Source organism: Rhinoderma darwinii, chromosome 6 (genome assembly GCF_050947455.1).
Source record: "Rhinoderma darwinii isolate aRhiDar2 chromosome 6, aRhiDar2.hap1, whole genome shotgun sequence".
NCBI classification, from domain to species: domain Eukaryota; kingdom Metazoa; phylum Chordata; class Amphibia; order Anura; family Rhinodermatidae; genus Rhinoderma; species Rhinoderma darwinii.
The window spans coordinates 81,688,227-81,709,469 of record NC_134692.1 but is presented as its reverse complement, the minus strand read 5'-3'; the positions used below and the strand labels follow the sequence as shown (position 1 = coordinate 81,709,469).

Sequence of the window (21,243 nt, the reverse complement as noted above, 5' to 3'; positions counted from 1 at the left end):
GGAGTGAATGCCTGCTAGATCATGCCGCAGGCATGACCTAGCAGCTGCCTGTCTGTGTTAAACGGACAGGCAGTAATACACTGCAATACAGAAGTATTGCAGTGTATTATAATAGCGATCGCAGAATCGCATATTATAGTCCCCTAATGGGACTAGTAAAAAAGTGAAAAAAAAGTTTAATAAAGTTAATTTAAAAAAAATATGAAAAACCCAGCTTTTCCCCTCACAAAATGCTTTACTATTAAAAAAACTAAATAAAGTTAAAAAGTTACACATATTTGGTATCGCCGCGTCCGTAACGACCCCGACTATAAATCTATTACATTATTTAACCCGCACGGTGAACATCGTAAAAAATGTAATAAAAAACTATGGAAAAATTGCTTTCTGTGAATACTGACTTTAAAAAAATGTGATAAAAAGTGATCAAAAAGTCGCATCTACTCCAAAATGGTACCAATAAAAACTACAAGTCTTCCCGCAAAAAAAGCCCTCATACAACCGGATCGGCGAAAAAATAAAAACATTACGGCTCTTCAAATATGGAGACACAAAAACAAATAATTTTGAAAAAAAAGCGTTTTTACTGTGTGAAAGTAGTAAAACATACAAAAACTATACAAATTTGGTATCGTTGCAATTGTAACAACCCGCTGAATAAAGTTATTGTGTTCTTTATATCACAAAGTAAACGGCGTAGATTTAAGACGTGAAAAAGAGTGGCGAAATTTCAGGTTTTTTTCTATTTCCCCCCAAATAAAAGTTAATAAAAGTTAATCAATAAATATTGTCCCCCAAAATGGTGCTATTGAAAAGTACAACTTGTCCCGCAAAAGACAAGACCTTATACAGCTATGTCGACGCAAAAATAAAAACGTTATAGCTCTTGGAATGCGACGATGGAAAAACTTAAAAAATGGCCTGGTCATTAAGGTCCAAAATAGGCTGGTCATTAATGGGTTAAAGAACTTAGTTCAGTTATTTTTGTCCCCTTGTTCGTAATATTCAGAGATTCTCTAGTGACTGTTATAGTGCCCAGGGCAAATGTGATGCCGATTTTCAAAAAATTCCCTTGGATTTTTACAGATCATGTAGTATCGTTCAGTCTAAAGAAGATGTTCATAAATTACAAGCTGATTTGGACACACGGAGTGTTTGGGCATCCATAAAATGAAGTTTAATGTGGATAAATGTAAAGTTATCATCTGGGTACCAACAACCTGCATGCATCATATGTCCTAGAGCAGGGGCAAAACTAGGAAAGACTGGGCCCCATAGCAAACTTTTGACTGGGGGCCCCCCCTCCCCTGGGTGTCACACAACTCCTCCTTGTAGATAGTGCCTTTTTTACAGCCCCCCCTGTAGATTACGCCATACAACCCCCCTGTAGGTAACGCCATACAGGCCCCCCTGTAGGTAACGCCATACAGCCCCCCCTGTAGGTAACGCCATACAGCCCCCCCTGTAGGTAACGCCATACAGCCCCCCTGTAGGTAACGCCATACAGCCCCCCCTGTAGGTAACGCCATACAGCCCCCCCTGTAGGTAACGCCATACAGCCCCCCCTGTAGGTAACGCCATACAGCCCCCCCTGTAGGTAACGCCATACAGCCCCCCCTGTAGGTAACGCCATACAGCCCCCCTTTAGGTAACGCCATACAGCCCCCCTGTAGGTAACGCCATACAGCCCCCCCCTGTAGGTAACGCCATACAGCCCCCCCCCTGTAGGTAACGCCATACAGCCCCCCCCCCTGTAGGTAACGCCATACAGCCCCCCCCCCTGTAGGTAACGCCATACAGCCCCCCCTGTAGGTAACGCCATACAGCCCCCCCTGTAGGTAACGCCATACAGCCCCCCTTTAGGTAACGCCATACAGCCCCCCTGTAGGTAACGCCATACAGCCCCCCCCTGTAGGTAACGCCATACAGCCCCCCCCTGTAGGTAACGCCACACAGCCCCCCTGTAGGTAACGCCATACAGCCCCCCCCCTGTAGGTAACGCCATACAGCCCCCCCCCCCTGTAGGTAACGCCATACAGCCCCCCCCCCTGTAGGTAACGCCATACAGCCCCCCCCCCTGTAGGTAACGCCATACAGCCCCCCCTGTAGGTAACGCCATACAGCCCCCCCTGTAGGTAACACCATACAGCCCCCCCCTGTAGGTAACACCATGCAGCCCCAACCCCCCAAAAAAATCCTACCTATAGTGTGTCCTACAAAAGACATGTATCCCCTATCCACAAGATAGGGGATACATGTGTTGTCGCTGGCACTGATAAGGCGAACGGGGGACCGAAAGTCCCCCGAAGTTCTCCATGACTAACCTTTGACTTCCGGAGTCTGCGCAGCTCAATAAAAATGAAAGGAGCGCTGGTCACGCATGCGCACAACCGCGACCGGCGCTCCATTCATTTCTACGGAGCTGCCGACACAGACCCCAGAAGTCTGAGGTTTGTGATGGAGAACTTCAGGGGACTTTCGGTCCCCTGTTCTCCCTATCGCTGCCAGCGATCACACATGTATCCCCTATCCTGTGGATAGGGGATACATGTCTTATGTAGGAACAACCCCTTTAATGGCAGATCGGGGAGATACCTCCCTGCTCTGCCGTAGTATTCAGGGGCGTCGTGCTGTAGCAGCCATAGCGGCAGCTAGCGGAGCCTCCGGCCATGGTTGGGGCCCGTGCCGGCGGGCGACACGGGCCCCCTCATGCCGCTACGGCTGCTATAGCGGTAGTTACGCCACTGTCCTAGAGGGAGCTACACTGGGGGAGTCACTTGTTGACAAGGATCTGGGTGTACTTGTAGGTTATGGACTAAATAACAGCATGCAATGTCAATCAGCTGCTTCAAAGGCCATCAAGAGATTGTCGTGTATTAAGAGGCATGGACTCACGGGACAGGAATAGATTACCACTTTACAAAGCATTAGTCCGGCCTCCTCTATAAAATGCAGTTCAGTTCTGAGCTCCAGTTCATGCCCTGGGGTTAGAAAAAATTCAAAGAAGAATCGTTATGAGGAAAGATTAAAAGAATTAAACCTATTTAACCTTGAAAAGAAACGAATAATTGGGGACTTAATTAACTTATATAAATATATGAATGGCCCATGCAAGAAATATAGTGAAAACCAGTTCTATGTAAAACCACCTCATAAAACAAGGGAACACTCCCTCCATCTGGAGAAAAAAAGGTTCAATCTGCAGAGGCGACAAGCATTCTTTATTGTGAGAACTGTGACCTAGAACGAAAAAATATCAGCTCCTATGTCAGTGTAGATTTCTTGTTTGAATATTGTATACAGTCCGATTGCCACTTTGGATCAGGAGAGAATTTTTCATTTTTAGGGAGGATTGGTTAATGCCTTATGGGTAATTGTTATATTTATTTTTATTTTTTTAAAACTTACTCTGATTCAATAGGGGTAAAACAAAGTTCTATAATTTCTCCCATCCATTCCCTTTCTCCCATTCCTTGGTTGCACTTGACGGACATGTCTTTTTTTTCAACCATACTAACTATGTGACCTATAAACCTCTGGAACCTCATTCGGAGTACTGTTTTATGTACTTTTAGAGTATGTTCACATGTGCAGAAGTCTGAACGACTAACTAAACAAACAGTTGCATGGCCTTCACTATATGTGTATGTAAAGAAAGCTAAACTTACACACTCCAATATATCCATTGAATTCCAGTCCTCTGATTTTGGGGTTCACATTTTTCAAGGAGACTTAAGCACACAGGCTGGCTTAGTGATTCAAAGGACTTATTGTTAATGTGTTTTGTGATTTCTTTCTAGATCTACTAGAAAAGTCTAGGGTTGTCAGACAGCCAAGGGGTGAAAGAAATTTCCATATCTTCTATCAGTTGTTGTCTGGCTCTTCAGAGGATCTACTAAGTAAGTATAGGAGTGACAATGAAGAATGTGCCTTTCACAAGTATGTCTCCATCACTTTTCTAGAGATTTGTTTTTCTTTATTATATGCATGTTCGTTTTGCGATGGTTCATGTGTCAACAGTTGTGTTTAGGCCCATCACAAGATTTCACCGTTTATTCTGTACTGTTGTTGTTCTGTTAACTGCCGAAGATGTTTTTTTCTGTTTTGTGATTATGTATTTTTTTTTTTTTTTTTAAGATAAACTAAAACTGGAACGTGATTTCAGCAAATACAACTATCTCAGCTTGGATTCTGCAAAAGTGAAGGGTGTGGATGATGCATCAAACTTCAGAACTGTCAGGGTAAGATAAGAAATGTATTATTAAATGAATCTTTAATGGTTGTGTGAGCAGTGCACAGATTGTAATGTGGGTAACTGGAGGAAGTAGTTCTGGTTTTAGGCAATATTTCCTCAAATGTCCATTTGGTGAATACTCAACAGATAAATGGTGCTGTCTGTGCAGTTGGACATTTGTGGGATCCCCTGTGTTCCTACATAAATAATCAATGTATTAGACAGTGTTTTCAAAGACCATCTATTTTGCTGTGGCAACTTAGTGATGAGAGGAAGGGCAGCCATACTGGTTTTTACTTCAAAACGGACAACAAACTACTATTTTGTCAGCATGTTAACTTTTAATAGTACAGTTGCAAAAAGTAGAGACCAAACAAAGTGTAGTCAAACAATACGCACAAAGATATGCAAGAAACAGTGGGGATAAGGACTACATATAGCCCCACTGTACTAAAAGGCGATTGTGATGCAAAAGTGTATACTAGTTACAAATTCCTGTTTAGTGTATAATGCATGACACATGAGTCGATTGTATGAAAAAACTCAACAAACTTACCAGTTCTGTATGTGTGAAGCGCTACGGGTGAAGGGTCACTTGGATGTCCTGCCTGTTGAGTGAAGAGGGACATCGCTATTCCCTGTTATGCCCTGTTTATGGGCTATCCTCTAACTCCTGTCATTGCTAGGAAAAATAACCTCATCACCCTAAAAAAGCCCTGAACATCTAGCCCCAACCTTTGTCCCTCCCCATGCGTTTCCTCCAGGTGTATATCTGGGTTCATCAGGGAGCCCAGGGGCGAAAAAAAGAGGTATTCAAAGTGGATCACTGTGTCTGCCTCACACTTTCATTGGGCTGCTGTTTGCGTATGGCAATAATGTCTGCCTGCATCCATAGAAATCAATGGGTGCCCTAAGATCATAGGGCCTCATGCACACGACCGTAGCTGTGTGCACGGTCTGTGATTATGGCTTGGACGGCCAGAAAAGTGTCAGCTGTAAATCCAGAGATATGATTTTAGAGGTCTCCCAAAAGTGAGCGCCTGAATTTAATCGAAGTCCCACTGATCATGACTGTTCTCTGTCCTTTCCACAATTCTCCTTTCATCTGGTAGCCATTTCTTAATTTGTGGGCAATTGAAAATGATTTCAATTAAAGAGGATCGGATTGGACACTTGATGTACATAGAGTGCCCCAAAATTGGCAGAACTGCCACAGATCAAAGATATCTACTTGTTTCTCCACCTTTACATATGTGGTTGCTGGAGGAAAACCATAAATATACTATGTTTTTTACTGTATGGTGTTTGCCTCCTGAATGTTTGACTTTTGTTTAAAATGATAACCCTTTATGTTTTTTCACAGAACGCTATGCAGATCGTAGGCTTTATGGAGCATGAAACACAGTCCGTTTTAGAAGTAATAGCTGCAGTGTTAAAATTGGGAAACATTGAGTTCAAACCAGAATCTCGTGTTAATGGCCTGGATGAAAGCAAAATTAAAGATAAAAATGGTACGGACCCTGCTTGAGCTTTATAACACTTAGACCCTTTAATGACAAACTAATGTAATCTGTACACAAGCAGACTTTGTAGCTATTACGTGATCCAGTAAGTGAAAATGATGGCTTAAGGGCTGTACTTCTCAGAGCAAATTATAGCTTAAAAAGAGAGACTAAAACAAGAGGTCTATGTGTTTGTAGGACTTTGAAGCATTTTATTGCCTTTCTGTCCCTATTACTTGAATATATGGGTGTGGTCTTTTCTTAGTGACTGCAGTTTAGCCACAGGAAAGAATGTCTTGAAAGCCTCAACATGTCACATTTTAATTAAAAGGGACTACAAAAAAGACAAGAGCCACATGCCCTTACTGTAGCTTACTGCAGCTTGGTTTAGCATGACAATCAGAAACGACTCCGTTAATTTATGTATGTTTTATACTGGGAACTTCCTATCATTTAATTCCCTATTGCACTGTCAATGGATTTCTACTACGTACTACGGTCTTTACGCAGTTTGATAATGCATACTATTCATTTTTCATGTGCTTGTTCAACTATTGCATTTACACACGGCGATTTGCGGAGCGTTTGACATTTTTAGCACTCCGGAAGATCACATTGTCGTCTGAGTCTTTACACATTTAAACGATGGGAAATAACCATCAAAATTAGTCCGATGTGTAAATATATGGCATTCATGTGGTTTAGTTTTTATATGATCTTCATGAAATGCCTACTTTAGAACACATTCACACTATCTGAAACCAGCCTAGCTCTTTATATTTCTTTCTGATAGTTGATCTCTGAAAGTAGGAAACGGAGATAATCATAAAAAGATTGATCATTAAAAGGCCATTACAGACTTCTCAGGGCATATATAATGTATAAATTAGGTATCATTTGAAAAAAATACAACTACTCTTGAGAAGATTTATCCTTTGGGCCATTGAAAATCAGTCATATATCATCCTGCCTTAACCCCTTCAGGACCCAGCCACTTTTGGACCAAATGACACAGCCTCATTTTTTAAATCTGACGTGTGTTACTATATGTGGTAATAACTTGGAAATGATTTTACCTATCCAAGCGATTCTGAGACTGTGTTCCAGTGACATATTGTACTTTAAGTTAGTGAAAAAATTTGGTCGATATATTCAATATTTTTGTGTGAAAAACACCAAAATTTCGAGAAAATTTGCAAAAAATTAGCATTTTCTAAATTCAAATGTATCTGCTTGTAAGACAGATAGTTATACCACACAAAATAGTTACTAGCTAACATTTCCCATATGTCTACTTTAGATTGGCATCATTTTTTTGAACATCCTTTTATTTTTTTTAGGACGTTACAAGGCTTATAAGTTTAGCAGCAATTTCTCACATTTTCATGAAAATTTCAAAAGCCTATTTTTTTAGGGATCAGTTCAGTTCTGAAGTGGCTTTGAGGGCCTTATATATTAGGAACCCCCACAAATCACCCCATTTTAAAAACTGCACCCCTTAAAGTATTAAAACAGCATTTAGAAAGGTTCTTAACCCTTTATGCCTTTCACAGGAATTAAAGCAAAGTGGAAGGGAAATTTGCAAATTTAATTTTTTTTTTGCAGAAATTCCATTTTAATCCATTTTTCCTGTAATACTGAAGGTTTTTACCAGAGAAACACAACTGAATATTTATTGCCCTGATTCTGAAGTTTTTAGAAATATCCCACATGTGGCCCTAGTGTGCTACGGGTCTGAAACAAAAGCCCCAGAAGCAAAGGAGCACCTAGAAGATTTTTTGGCCTTCCTTTTCTTAAATTATATTTCAGGCACCATGTCAGGTTAGAAGAGGTCTTGTGGTGCAAAAATAAAGGAAACACCCCAAAAAAGACCCCATTTTGGAAACTACGCCGCTTGAGGAATTAATCTAGGGGTGTAGTGAGCATTTTGACCCCACAGGTGTTTCATAGATTTCATTAGAATTTGGCAGTGAAAATGAAAAATTACATTATTTTCCAATAAGATGTAGCTTTAACTCAAAAGTTTTCATTTTTTCAACAAATAAATGAGGAAAAGCACCCCAACATTTGTAAAGCAACTTCTCCAGAGTACGAAAATACCCAACATGTGGTCATAAACGGCTGTTTGGGGAAGCGGCAGGACTCAGAAGGAAAGGCACGCCATTTAGCTTTTGAAGTACAGATTTTGCTGGTTTGATTTCTCGGCACCATGTCGCATTTGTAAAGCTCCTAAGGTACCAGTACAGTGCAAAAAAAGTGACTCCATTTGGCAAACTACACCCATTGAGGAATTCATCTAGGGGTGTAGTGAGCATTTTGACCCCCCAGGTGTTTCATGGATTTCATTAGAATTGGGCAGTAAACATGTAAAATTTCATTTTTTTCCACTAAGACGTAGCTTTAGGTAAAAATGTTTCATTTTCTCATCAAATAACGGAGAAAAATCACCGTAACAATTGTAAAGCAACTTCTCCAGAGTACGGAAATCCCTCATATGTGGTAAGAAAGTACTGTATGAATACACATCAGGGCTCAGAAGGGAAGGAGCGCCATTTGACTTTTGGAGAGCAGATTTTGCTGGATTGGTTTTTCTGCGCCATGTCGGTTTTGCAAAGCCCCTTAGGTAGAAGTACAGTGCAAACTACCCAAAAATGACTCCATTTGGCAAACTACACCCATTGAGGAATTAATCTAGGGGTGTAGTGAGCATTTTGACCCCACAGGTGTTTCATAGATTTCATTAGAATTGGGCAGTGAAAATTAAAAATCACATTATTTTCCAATAAGATGTAGCTTTACCTCAAAATTTTTATTTTTTTCAACAAATAAATGATGAAAAGCACCCCAATATTTGTAAAGCAACTTCTCCAGAGTACGGAAATGCCCAACATGTGGTCATAAACTGCTGTTTGGGCAAGCAGCAGGACTCAGAAGGGAAGGCACGCCATTTAGCTTTTGGAGTACAGATTTTGCTGGTTTGATTTCTCGGCACCATGTCGCATTTGTAAAGCTCCTAAGGTACTAGTACAGTGCAAAAAAAGTGACTCCATTTGGCAAACTACACCCATTGAGGAATTCATATAGGGGTGTAGTGAGCATTTTGACCCCACAGGTGTCTCATATATTTTATTAGAAATGGGCAGTGAAAATGAAAAATTACATTATTTTCCTATAAGACGCAGCATTAGTTCAAAATGTTTCATTTTCTCAACAAATAAAGGAGAAAAATTACCGTCGCATTTGTAAAGCAACTTCTTCAGAGTAGGGAAATACCCCACACCTGGTCATAAACTGCTATTTGGCACACAGCAAGGCTCTAAAGGGAAGGAGCGCCATTTAGTATTTGGAGTGGAGATTTTATAAGATTCGTTTTTTGACACCATGTTGCATTGAGCTATAGTACCAGTACAGTAGAACCCCCGATAAATTACCCCGTTTTGGAAACTAGATCCCTCAAAGAATTTATCTAGGGGTGTAGTGAGCATTTTGACCGCACAAGTGTTTTGCAAAAATGAGTAAACATGTTGCAGATCGAAAATTGCTGTTTTCCACAGATATGCCATTTCATTGCCCAATGTGTTGTGCCCAGCTTGTACCACCATAGACACACATCCCATAAATTGTTAAGCGGGTTCTCCAGAATACAGTAATACCCCATATGTGGTCATAAATTGCCGTTTGGGCACACTGCCAAGCATAGTTGGACCACCATTTGGCTTTTGAAGCGCAGATTTTGCTTGGTGTTTTAGTGGTATATTATCTTATAATGTGGGGGCATATGTAAACTGGGTGGAGTACATCAGGGTATATGTAAGCTGGGCGGAGTACATCAGGGTATATGTAAACTGCGCAGAGTACATCAGGATATATGTAAGCTGGGCGGAGTACATCAGGGTATATGTAAGCTGTGCGGAGTACATCAGGATATATGTAAGCTGTGCGGAGTACATCAGGATATATGTAAGCTGTGCGGAGTACATCAGGGTATATGTAATCTGTGCGGAGTACATCAGGATATATGTAAGCTGTGCAGAGTACATCAGGATATATGTAAGCTGTGCAGAGTACATCAGGGTATATGTAAACTGTGTGGAATACATCAGGGTATATGTAATGTGGGTGGAGTACATCAGGGTATATGTAATATGTGCGGGTACATCAGGGTATATGTAAGCTGGGCGGAGTACATCAGGGTATATGTAAGCTGGGCGGAGTACATCAGGGTATATGTAAGCTGGGCGGAGTGCATCAGGTCATAATAGGATGATGTAATAATAGGATGAATGAATAATCCATGGATTGGTGTGGTACGCTTTGAACCAATCCTTTATACACAGGCCGGGATTATTGGGTATTAAACAAAATATCTGCACCCCAGTATTGCCTAATCTTTGACTTCTTCACTAGCCCTATAAGCAGCACAAGGCCCTAAGGTGTCCTCATCTCCGCTGCATCTACGGGGTCCACCTGCGGAGTCCAGCAAATGACGATGTGGGGTATTTAGTTCAATTTTACTGGATATAAAAAATTAGTCTGGGCCGACATTTAGAATCATTTTGCATCATTGCGTTTTGAGAGTCATAACGTGTTATTTTTCTGTTGACGGAGCTGAGTGAGGGCGCGTTTTTTGTGGAACGAGCTGTAATTTTTATTGGTTCCATTTTGGGGTACATGCGATTTTTTTATCACCATTTATTCCATTTTTTGGGAGATGAGGAAACAAAAAAACAGTCATTCTAGCACGTCTTTTGTTTTTTTTGTTTTTCAGTGTTCACCGTGCAGTATAAACAACATGTTAACTTTATTCTGCGGGGCGATACGATTACAGCGACACCAAATTTATATAGTTTTTTTTACGTTTCACTATGTTCCCACAACAAAAATACACTTTTCAAAAAAAATCATGTTTTAGTGTTGCCATTTTCTGAGAGCCGTAACTTTTTTATTTTGTAGTTGATATCACTGCGGGACGGCTTGTTTTATGCGTGACGAGCTGTGGATTCTGTTGGTACCATTTTGCATTACGTGCAACTTTTTGATCACTTTTTATTAAAAAAAATTTGAGGCAAGATGACCAAAAAATAAAATACTGTCATTGTTTTTTATAAAAAAAATTTACGGTGTTCACCGTGCGGTAAAAATGTGACATTTTTGTAGATCAGGCCGTTCCGAACGCGGCGATACCTATTATGTATAGTTTTTTTTTCATGTTTTCATTTTTTTTCTAATAATAAAGGAGTTGATCAGGGAAACAGGGCAAGTGTTGTTTTTATTATTTATTTATTATTTATTTATTTTTCTCTCACATTTTTTTTTACTTTTTTCACTTTTTCTTTTACACTGACCTGGGGACTTGAAGATCTGGTCTTCTGATCCCCGCTACGATACACTGCACTACTTATGTAGTGCAGTGCATCGTAACTGTCATTCTTCAACTGACAGTTAGCGTACTAGGTCCTGCCTCGGGCAGGACCTAATAGGCTTCCGTACCTGGGCAACCAGGAAGCCTAGTAACGGCTTCCTGGTTGCCAAAGCAACAATCGCCACCCGCGATCCATCGCGGGGGGTACAGAGGGAACCACTTCAATGCGGCGGACGTCATTGACAGCCGCATTGAAGGGGTTAAATGGCTGCGATCGGCGGTAACAGCCATTGCAGCGGCATGTCAGCTGTGTATAACAGCTGACAGCCGCTGAAGATAAAACGCGCACTACTCCTGTGCTCGCTTTATCTCCAGGACGTGACTGTACTCCCGAGTGCGGGAACTCACTTGGAATTTGGACGTACAGTCACGCCCAATCGCGGGAAGGGGTTAATGGGGTTATCCGGGGGACCCAAAAAAAAAAGCCACAAGACCCACCTTAAAACATGGCTACTTTCGTTAAAGCACCCGATGTAACACCAGAGTTGCTTGATATTTATTTATTTAAGTTACTTATAATAGCGCCAACATATTACGCAGCGCTGTACAGAGGTTCTCTTGTTTTTTTTTTTACTGTCCCCATTGAGGCTCACAATCTAAATTCCCTATTGGTATGTTTTTGGGGTGTGAGAGGAAACCGGAGTACCCGGAGGAAACCCACGCAAACATGGGGAGAACATACAGACTCCATGCAGATGTTGTCCTTGGTTGTTTTGAACCCAGGACACCAGCGCTGCAAGGCAATAGTGCTAACCACTGAGCCACCGTGCTGCCCATAGTGAGGTGGGACTTGCAGTTTCAGCATGCGCTGCAAGGCATTTGCATTTGAAGCTGAAAAACTCATCAAAAACACATGATTTACGCTTTTCATTGACATCAATGGGAAAGCGTGTTAGTGCATACAACATTTTTTTTACGTGAGTGTATTTAAAAAAAAAAAATGCATTGTGAAAAAAACAAAACCGTTAGGGCAATTCTTTCGCTTGGTAAACACGCCGAAAACTCGCCATAGTCAATGGGAGCCCTAATTACGCGCCCAAAAGCGTAAAAAAAAACCATTATGAAAATGCATAAAAAAGCCTGCATTTTAAAAGGCGCTTTACAGAAACAATAGCGGTTTTGACACGTTTACACGTTGTGATTTTTTAAGCGCCGTATGAACAAGGCCTAAAACTACAAATCCCAGCATCCCCTTCTTTCCCCTGTGCTACTCTATCCCTGCCCACATTGTGCATATACTGGGTAGTGGATGAAGGAGGCTGGCTGGCTTCTACAACATTGTCACTGTGCCAGCGCTCTAGAGGTCATCACTGCTGAATAAACTACAGGACTTCCAGGAACACGTGACTGGTTTTAATCGTCAAATTGGCACACTTCAATGAGAAGTAGTATATTAGTAAGTCACTTAATATAGAGTTATTGGATGGTTGACATATAATTTTATGGCGATGGATAACACCTTTAAGTACTGTATTTTTCGGACTATAAGATGCACCTGACTATAATACACACCCAGGGTTTAGACAACAGAAAATAGGAAAAAAAAAATCATATTTTACTTTTTTTACAAAGAAAATAACTATTGGTTAAAAAATATAATTCGTTCAGTTTCACCACCTTCTGAGAGCCATAACTTATATTTTTCCATCGTTTGAGCGGGGTGAGGGCTTAGTTTTTGCGGAACGAGCTGTAGTTTTTATTAGCACCATTTTTTTGGTACATACAATTTTTATTTAATTCTTTTTAGCGCTATGGTGACCAAAAGACAACGATTCTGGGGTTTTAAATTATTTTTTTTACGCTGTTCACTGTGTGAGTCAAATAATGCGCTATAGTAATAGTTTCGGACTTTTACAGACGCGATACCAATTTTTAAAAAAATTAATATTTTTACGTTGTGCTTGGGGAAAAATGGGAAAAGGTTGTTTTTTTTAACGTTTAAAAACATTTTTCACTCCTGAAAATGTATCTAACCTTTTTTTTTTTTTACACATTTTATTTGTTCCCCTAGGGTGCTTAAACCAGCGATCATTAGATCGCTGGTACAATACACTGCAATACATGAATGAGTTAAGGAAACATAACTAGCTGAGCTACACTGTTTCCGCAACTCCCATAGTAGTGAATGGCAGTTACAGAAGCAGCGTAGCATGCTACGCTGTTTCCTTAACTACTATTCAGTTGCATGGGAGTTACGGAAACTGCGTAGCTCAACGAGTTACGCTGTTTCCGTAACTCGACCATGTAACCAGGAAGTGGCCGGAAGAAAGCGGAGCCGGGTAAGATAGAAAGAACAGAGTTTAGGGGGCCCCGTTCTTTAGAGAGATGTGGGTCCCAGAGGTAGGACCCGCATCTATCTGAGATTTATTACATATCCTGTGGATATGTCATAAATGTCCTTCACGGGAAAACCACTATAAATGCTGCGGTCGCTGTTGACCGCGGCATTTAACTAGTTAAACAGCTAGGAACAGTGCCATCACTGTTCCTGACCGTTAGAGCAGCGTGTCAGAAGCTGACGCATGCAGTGTACGGAGCGGGCTCAGATCGTGAGCCTGCTCAATACATCATCCCCTCCCCGCTCCATGATGTGCCGGCACATCACGGGTCGGGAAGGGGTTAAGTAAGGAGTGGTCAGGGGGCCCGGCGCTGCCGGGTCCCTTGACTGCCGACTATAAGACGCAGGGGCTTTTTAGCAAGATTTATTCTTGCTAAAAACTGTGTCTTATAGTCTGAAATATACGGTATATTAACATTAATCCAATCCAAAATCCATTGCAAAACACTGTTTGGTTTCCTACCAACAGAAAAATATTATTGTCTCTGGTGATAGTTGCACCTACTTGCCTATGTAGACTGTGTTCCTATATACATTTAAGAGGATCTGTTTTGTCATATACAGGATCGTATTTTACACATAATATATAATGCCGCAAAATAGACATTTTCTATGCCTGGGGTATTTCAGTGGTATTGAATGAAAATGCCCTATGTTATGTACCATAATGTTCCTCTGGCTATATGCCTATCTGTCTCTTCAACACAACTAGAGATAAGCGAATCGGTTTGGTAGAACCGGGATTTGACCCCAAACTTTCAAAAGTTTTTGTTTTCATTCGAAAACTGAACTTTTTATACTTGTTTCGAGCGAATCCTTAAAAATGGTGCCTGGCTATTTTACTAGTAAATAGCCAGCCGCCGTTAAACTCTCATTCATGCATTGACCGAAAGTAACCCCTCAGTCATTGCATGACCGAGAGTAACCCGAAGGCTGAGCTTACACAGAGTTTTTTGTAGGAGGAAAATTCTGCCTCAAAATTCCGTTTGGGATTTTGAGGCAGATTTTGACCTTCCTGCACGCCGTTTGCTGCGAACTTCACTGCGTTTTTCTTCGTTTTCCGCTCGCGCCCATTGAGTGCTACGGGCAAAAAACTCAGCGAAATACGCTTTCTCTGCCTCCCATTGATGTCAATGGGAGGTCAGAAGCGTAACCGCACGAAGACAGGGCATGCTGAAATCAATGGGAGGCATTTTCGGATGGTTTTTGACGAGTTTTGCGGAGCGGTTTCCACGCCCAAAAACTCGTCAAAATACTCCATGTGAACAGGGCCTAAAGCAGCCAGAGTACAGGGAAACCAAACAAACACATTTATAAACCTAAATAAACAATCCAATTATTATACTTACCTCTCCAGTGATGCTTCCCCAGCACTTCTCATTGGCTCGTTTACAACATGTGACCCAGGTTACTAGAGTTGATTGTGATTTTATTAAAATTATTTATTTAATTGTGGCTCATCTTGGGGGCTCCGCTGTGCCAGAGTGCAGGACTCCTTCTGTAATGGTAATGAAGTTATTTACGTCATTGACCGACTTTTGAAAGTGACTCCAAGTATGCGTGCTAACCTACACCAACAAAGCACGCTCAATACCCTCCTGTATCATGAGCGCCCAAAGATGAATGTCCACCACACCACCATCAGCCAATCAGAAATTCTCAAAATCGTAATGGCGCATTAGCACTCCATCTGTAATGGTAATGAAGTTATTTGCGTCATTGACTGAGTTTAGAAAGGTGGTCAAAGACAGCGGGTAGCCCCGTAAAAATTACCATGTAAATGTTAATAAACAGTATTAGAAGACGTTAGTGTGTTCTAATACCTCAGTGTGTCCCTTTGAAATTGGAACGAAAACCAGGCCTGAATCGGCCGAATCTGAAATAAAATGAAACTTGAGAGTTTTGCTCCTCAATAAACACAATATTACAGAGTGAAGAGACAACCCAATGATTGAGATAATGATGATAATTTTTAATTTTACACATTTTATAAAAACTTACTTCAGTTATATTTATTTTGCCTAAATCACTTCTATAACAATCGATGTATTTTCTTTCTAATTATTAACATTTAGAGTTGAAAGAAATCTGTGAGTTGACGGGCATTGATCAGAGCGTACTAGAACGAGCATTCAGTTTCCGAACAGTGGAAGCCAAACAAGAGAAAGTCTCCACAACACTCAATGTTTCCCAGGTTAGATATTAACCAAAGTTCTGCATTTGTTTAAAGAGGCTCTGTCACCAGATTTTGCAGCCCCCATCTGCTATTGCAGCAGATAGGCGCTGCAATGTAGATTACAGTAACGTTTTTATTTTAAAAAAACGAGCATTTTTGGCCAAGTTATGACCATTTTTGTAGTTATGCAAATGAGGCTTGCAAAAGTCCAAGTGGGTGTGTTTAAAAGTAAAAGTCCAAGTGGGCGTGTATTAGGTGCGTACATCGGGGCGTTTTTAATACTTTTACTAGCTGGGCGCTCTGAAGAGAAGTATCATCCACTTCTCTTCAGAACGCCCAGCTTCTGGCAGTGCAGACACAGCCGTGTTCTCGAGAGATCACGCTGTGTCGTCACTCACAGGTCCTGCATCGTGTCAGACGAGCGAGGACACCGGCACCAGAGGCTACAGATGATTCTGCAGCAGCATCGGCGTTTGCAGGTAAGTCGATGTAGCTACTTGCCTGCAAACGCTGATGCTGCTGCAGAATCAACTGTAGCCTCTGGTGCCGATGTGTCCTCGCTCGTCTGACACGATGCAGGACCTGTGAGTGACGACACAGCGTGATCTCTCGAGAACACGGCTGTGTCTGCACTGCCAGAAGCTGGGCGTTGTGTAGAGAAGTGGATGATACTTCTCTTCAGAGCGCCCAGCTAGTAAAAGTATTAAAAACGCCCCGATGTACGCACATAATACACGCCCACTTGGACTTTTACTTTTAAACACACCCACTTAGACTTTTGCAAGCCTCATTTGCATAACTACAAAAATGGTCATAACTTGGCCAAAAATGCTCTTTTTTAAAAAATAAAAACGTTACTGCAATCTACATTGCAGCGCCTATCTGCTGCAATAGCAGATAGGGGCTGCAAAATCTGGTGACAGAGCCTCTTTAAAAAGCAACACCAATAATCTGATCTTTTTCTCACCCTCTCTCTTTCTCACCCTCTCTCTCTCTTTCTCACCCTCTCTCTCTCTTTCTCACCCTCTCTCTCTCTTTCTCACCCTCTCTCTCTCTTTCTCACCCTCTCTCTCTCTTTCTCACCCTCTCTCTCTCTTTCTCACCCTCTCTCTCTCTTTCTCACCCTCTCTCTTTTTCCCTCCCTCTCTATTTTTTGCAGCCTAAATGCTGTAAGTGATTTTTTCCTATATATTCCAGCGTGCCTATATGGGTCTATGGACATATATTAGCGATATGTGTCAGGAGCATTTTCTGGTGCACACGCCGAATGACATAGCCTTATTCTTCTTACCTGGTCTTTATAATTTGCTCCATTTAACTAGGGCAGCATATTATACTGACAGATACACTTTAACAACTTAACATAAGCAGATACAGTAACTCAAGGCCTGACTTTTTATTTTTAGTGCAAAATGCCCTTTAAGTGTGTGATGTTTTTTATTATATAAATTCTGGTCATACAGTCAGTACCTAACTTCTGCTTGTTTTCTTTTTCTAGTGTTCATAAATATTCACTGTTTTTTAAACTTGTACTACTCTGATATACACTTCTAACCAGTAATTGTATGTATTTGTCTACAAAATCACGACTAAGGGATGATGGAGTTCAGTTCTTGTATTCTTGTAACCTTTTCTGAAAACGTTAACTGGCCAAGCCCCCCAATCCCATCCTTCCTATATTAACCCCCTCCCCCAACACACACTTTTCTATCCACCACAGAGTTTTACCAAATAGCAACGAAGACTCAGGATTTGATCAAATTGGCCACAGCAGTCAGTTTATTGACAAACATAGCATCAAAAATACCAGAAAATGTACAATAAATATAACAAAATAAAACACTTTACCCACTCTGACCAATCACACGAAGGAAAGGGGACCTTGGAGCAAAAAGGATCTGGCCCTGCCAATCTGCACATATTTGTAACATATTTCTTAACCCCCAGCCGAATCTCCACAGGCTCAGAGGCAGAGTGACTAACCGCAGATGGCAAATAATTCACACCCGCTCCCTGGCACACCACCAAGCAGGAGCCCAAAAGAAAACCAGACCCTCCATATTGCACAATTTGGGAGGAACCATACCCACGATAAATCCCTCCCCTACCAATTTAACTCCTGCCGCAGCCCTTTTTCAGATATTCATTTTAGTGTTTTCCTCCTCGCCTTCCAAAAGCCATTATTTTTCCGTCAATTATAGTACAATGAGGGCTTGATTTTTGCGGGACGAGTTTTTCGTAGCACCATTTATTTTGACATATAATGTACTAGGAAACAGGGAAAAAATTATTTGTGGGGTAAAAAATGAAAAAAAAAAAGATTCCTCCATGGTTTTTTGCATGCCGTTTTTACGGAATTCACTGTGCAATTAAAATAACATGTTAACTTTATTCTGTGGGTCAATAGGATTACGGCGATACCAAATATATATATTTTCTATATTTTACTACTTAAAACCGAAGTGTAAAAAAGAAAATTTATTTTGTGTAGCCAAATTCGGAGAGCCATAACTTTTTTAATTTTTCCGTCGATTAAGTGGTATGAGGGCTTATTTTTTGTGGGATAAGCTGTAGTTTTTAATAATACCATGTCGGTGTGCATGCGACGGTTTGATCACTTTTTTTATTTCACTTTTTGTGGGAGATTAGTCGACCAAAAAATTCTGATTCTGGCGTTTACAATTTTTTTTTTTTTATGGCGTTCACCATGTGGGTTAAATAATGATATATTGTAATAGTTCAGACTTTTACGGACGCGGCGATACCAAATATGTTTATTTTTTTATTTTATTTTTTTACTATGCTCTAGGGGGAAAATTGGAAAAGGGGTTTTTTTTTTAACTTTTTATTCTTGGGAAAAAAAATTTACGAAAATTTTTACTTGCATATTTGTATTGCAGTATATCGTGATTCTGAAAGGCAGGGCTTAATAGGTGCACAAAGATGGCGGACCTGGGGGCCATTAGGCCCCTAGGCAGCCATAGCAACCATCGCCCTCCCGCGATTGCGTTGCGGGGGGAGCGATGAGCTGTTAGAGTGGGTCGCCCCCTCTTTCTAACGATTTAAATGCTGCGGTCGCTATTGACCGCAGCATTTAACGAGTTAAACTAGCGGGATCAGGCTCGAGCGCGATGCCACTCGTTACTTTGAAGTGTCCGCTGTAACAAACAGCCGACACCCGCATCATATGGAGCGGGTTCACTCTGTGAGCCCGTTCCATACTTCCCCCTACCCGACTTTGGCGTATGGATACGTCAAATGTCGGGAAGGGGTTAATACCAACTCCATGGATCGCCACCACGAGCCTACCTTCATGAGCGCCCAAAGATAAATGCCCACCACATCACCATCAGCCAGCCAGAAATTCTCCTGACCATCCTCAAAATCGTAATGGCGCATAAACACTCCACCATCCCGAACAACGAAAGCAGAAGCAGCCCTTTTCATCTTCACCCTAGCTCTATTCGCGCCAACCACAGAGCGAGCCAGCCGCCACCTTCTCCGTGGCACAATCTCTGACCACACCATAATCTCAGCAGGATATAGTGCCCACAGACGTAGAAGACCATAGCGGATATCCCTAATAAGCTCCCTGAAAGGCCGAAAATTCAGATCATCTCTCCCGCACATGCAGAACAAGAACATCCGGAGCCCTGTCCAGGACAGCATAACGGTTGAAGGCCGGCAGTAGACTAATCCAACACGTACCTTTCTGTCTCAACCAGTGCAACACAGCCACACTCCTGGGGAAGCCCGACTGTCTACCATCAGGACGAACATCCGCTCGTTCTGCTCCCCAATGAACGCGAGAATACCCCAGTATCCACACCAGACGAGGAGCTGCACCCAAATGAATCAAACACAAAAAGGAGGGAAGATCAGAAAAATAATAGCAGCAAAATTAAATTACGTTACACGGAGTGTTATACGAAGACCCTCCCATCTACCGATCCGCCGAACCACCTCCGGGCCACGGCCCCATCCTTCCATGGCGCCAATGCGGAAGGGATGAGGGGAAAAAGCTGAACCATCCAGTCCCAGCTCGCAAACATTTTCGAAAACCCATGGAAACTGATGGGAGAGAAAAGAGCCATCAGAATAGTACAACAACTGGCCAAAACCCGGAGGGCGCCCAGACTAATACCGACTAAGGCAGTGCATCAACACCCCAGGGGAAATACTACAGGCCTGCCCTTACCCCGCTGATCCATTTAAGAGCGCCGGATCCAAACTTCAACCTTACTGTCCATCAGCACAACATCCTCAGCCAACAAACCCCTTCCCTTGACCTGCTGGGCACAAACCAACTCCCTTATCCGCAAAGCTCCAAAGAACGCCCAGGAAAAAGACCAACTACACACCTCATTCAGCACCAACCCCAAGTTCTCAAGCAGTGAAAGACACCGGACGACACCTATCGTGGAAAAGACCTACCCCCTACGGTAACACCTCACGGCCTGTCCGACCAGGAAATCCTTCGACATCCTTGACACCTCTAGAATTAAAACCAAAGGCCGGAACCGCCACAAAACTATTAACCTTCGAAATCGACCAACCCGCGACAGACACATGCCCTTAGAAGCGTAACAGCGCCACCACTTGATCTGCATCTCAACAGACTGCATCCAGACCAGCCAACCCACTCACGCCACGTCGTCTCATAGGAACGCCAAGTCCCAGTTACAAAGGACGAATGGATCAGATCCACTGCCCACTGTAGACCAAGTCCCAGACCTGTGGAGGGCACTTTATTCCCACAGTGTCCGCGTCTGGGGACAACAACCGAAAACGATCCCACTGCAAGCGAGAGATAGAAATGGCAATGGAATTCTTGACCCCTGGTACATGCACAGCTACAACTCGGGCATTCAATGAAAGGCACAAGAATACCAAACGCCACAAAAACCAAATGACCGGGTGAGAGGAGGCAGACACATTATTAATGGCCAACACCACCCCCATGTTATCGTAATGAAAACAGACCTTCCTATACTGAAACCTGTTGCCCCATATGGACCCTGCAACCACAATGGCGAACAGTTCCCAGAGAGCAAGATTGCAGACCAGACCCTCCTGTACCTAAGTCTGTGGCCACCGAGCCACGCAACACTGACCCGGAGAGTACGCCCCAAAACTTACACGTCCCTGCGCATCAGTAAACCATTCCCAATCTAAACTATCCACTACCGGAGCCATGAGAAGCGATCGCCCGTTATACTTGCCCAGAAACTCCTCCCACACCTCTAAATTGTCCCTGTGATCCTTTGCCAGCCAAACAAAATGATGGGGTACCTGGATGCCTGCCGTGGTCAACGCTAATCACAGATGCAAAACCCTATCTCTGGGCATATTACAGGAAGCGAAGTTAACCTTCCCCAGCAGGGACTGTAGATCCCGATGACTGACCTTACGCAAACGTCGCATTCGTCGCACCACCTCGCACAGATTCAACAGTTTTTCAATCGGCAGACGACATTCCATCGGATCGGAATCTATTGTGATTCCTAAAAAAAAACAACGTAGACCTGGGACCCTCCATTTTGTCAGGGACTAAGGGATCCCCGAAACGTC

At 42.2% G+C, this 21,243-nt stretch overlaps 1 protein-coding gene across 2 annotated transcripts in view; it reads left to right on the top strand.

The window, feature by feature from the left end:
- Positions 1-21,243, top strand: part of MYO1B (myosin IB) — a 376,700-nt gene that overhangs the window by 139,731 nt on the left and 215,726 nt on the right. For both annotated transcript variants that reach the window (XM_075829974.1, XM_075829973.1), the window contains exons 8-11: positions 3,801-3,899; positions 4,138-4,241; positions 5,598-5,745; positions 15,572-15,690. In XM_075829974.1, coding sequence (XP_075686089.1) covers positions 3,801-3,899; positions 4,138-4,241; positions 5,598-5,745; positions 15,572-15,690 — 470 coding nt within the window. The remainder of the gene's footprint in view (positions 1-3,800; positions 3,900-4,137; positions 4,242-5,597; positions 5,746-15,571; positions 15,691-21,243) is intronic.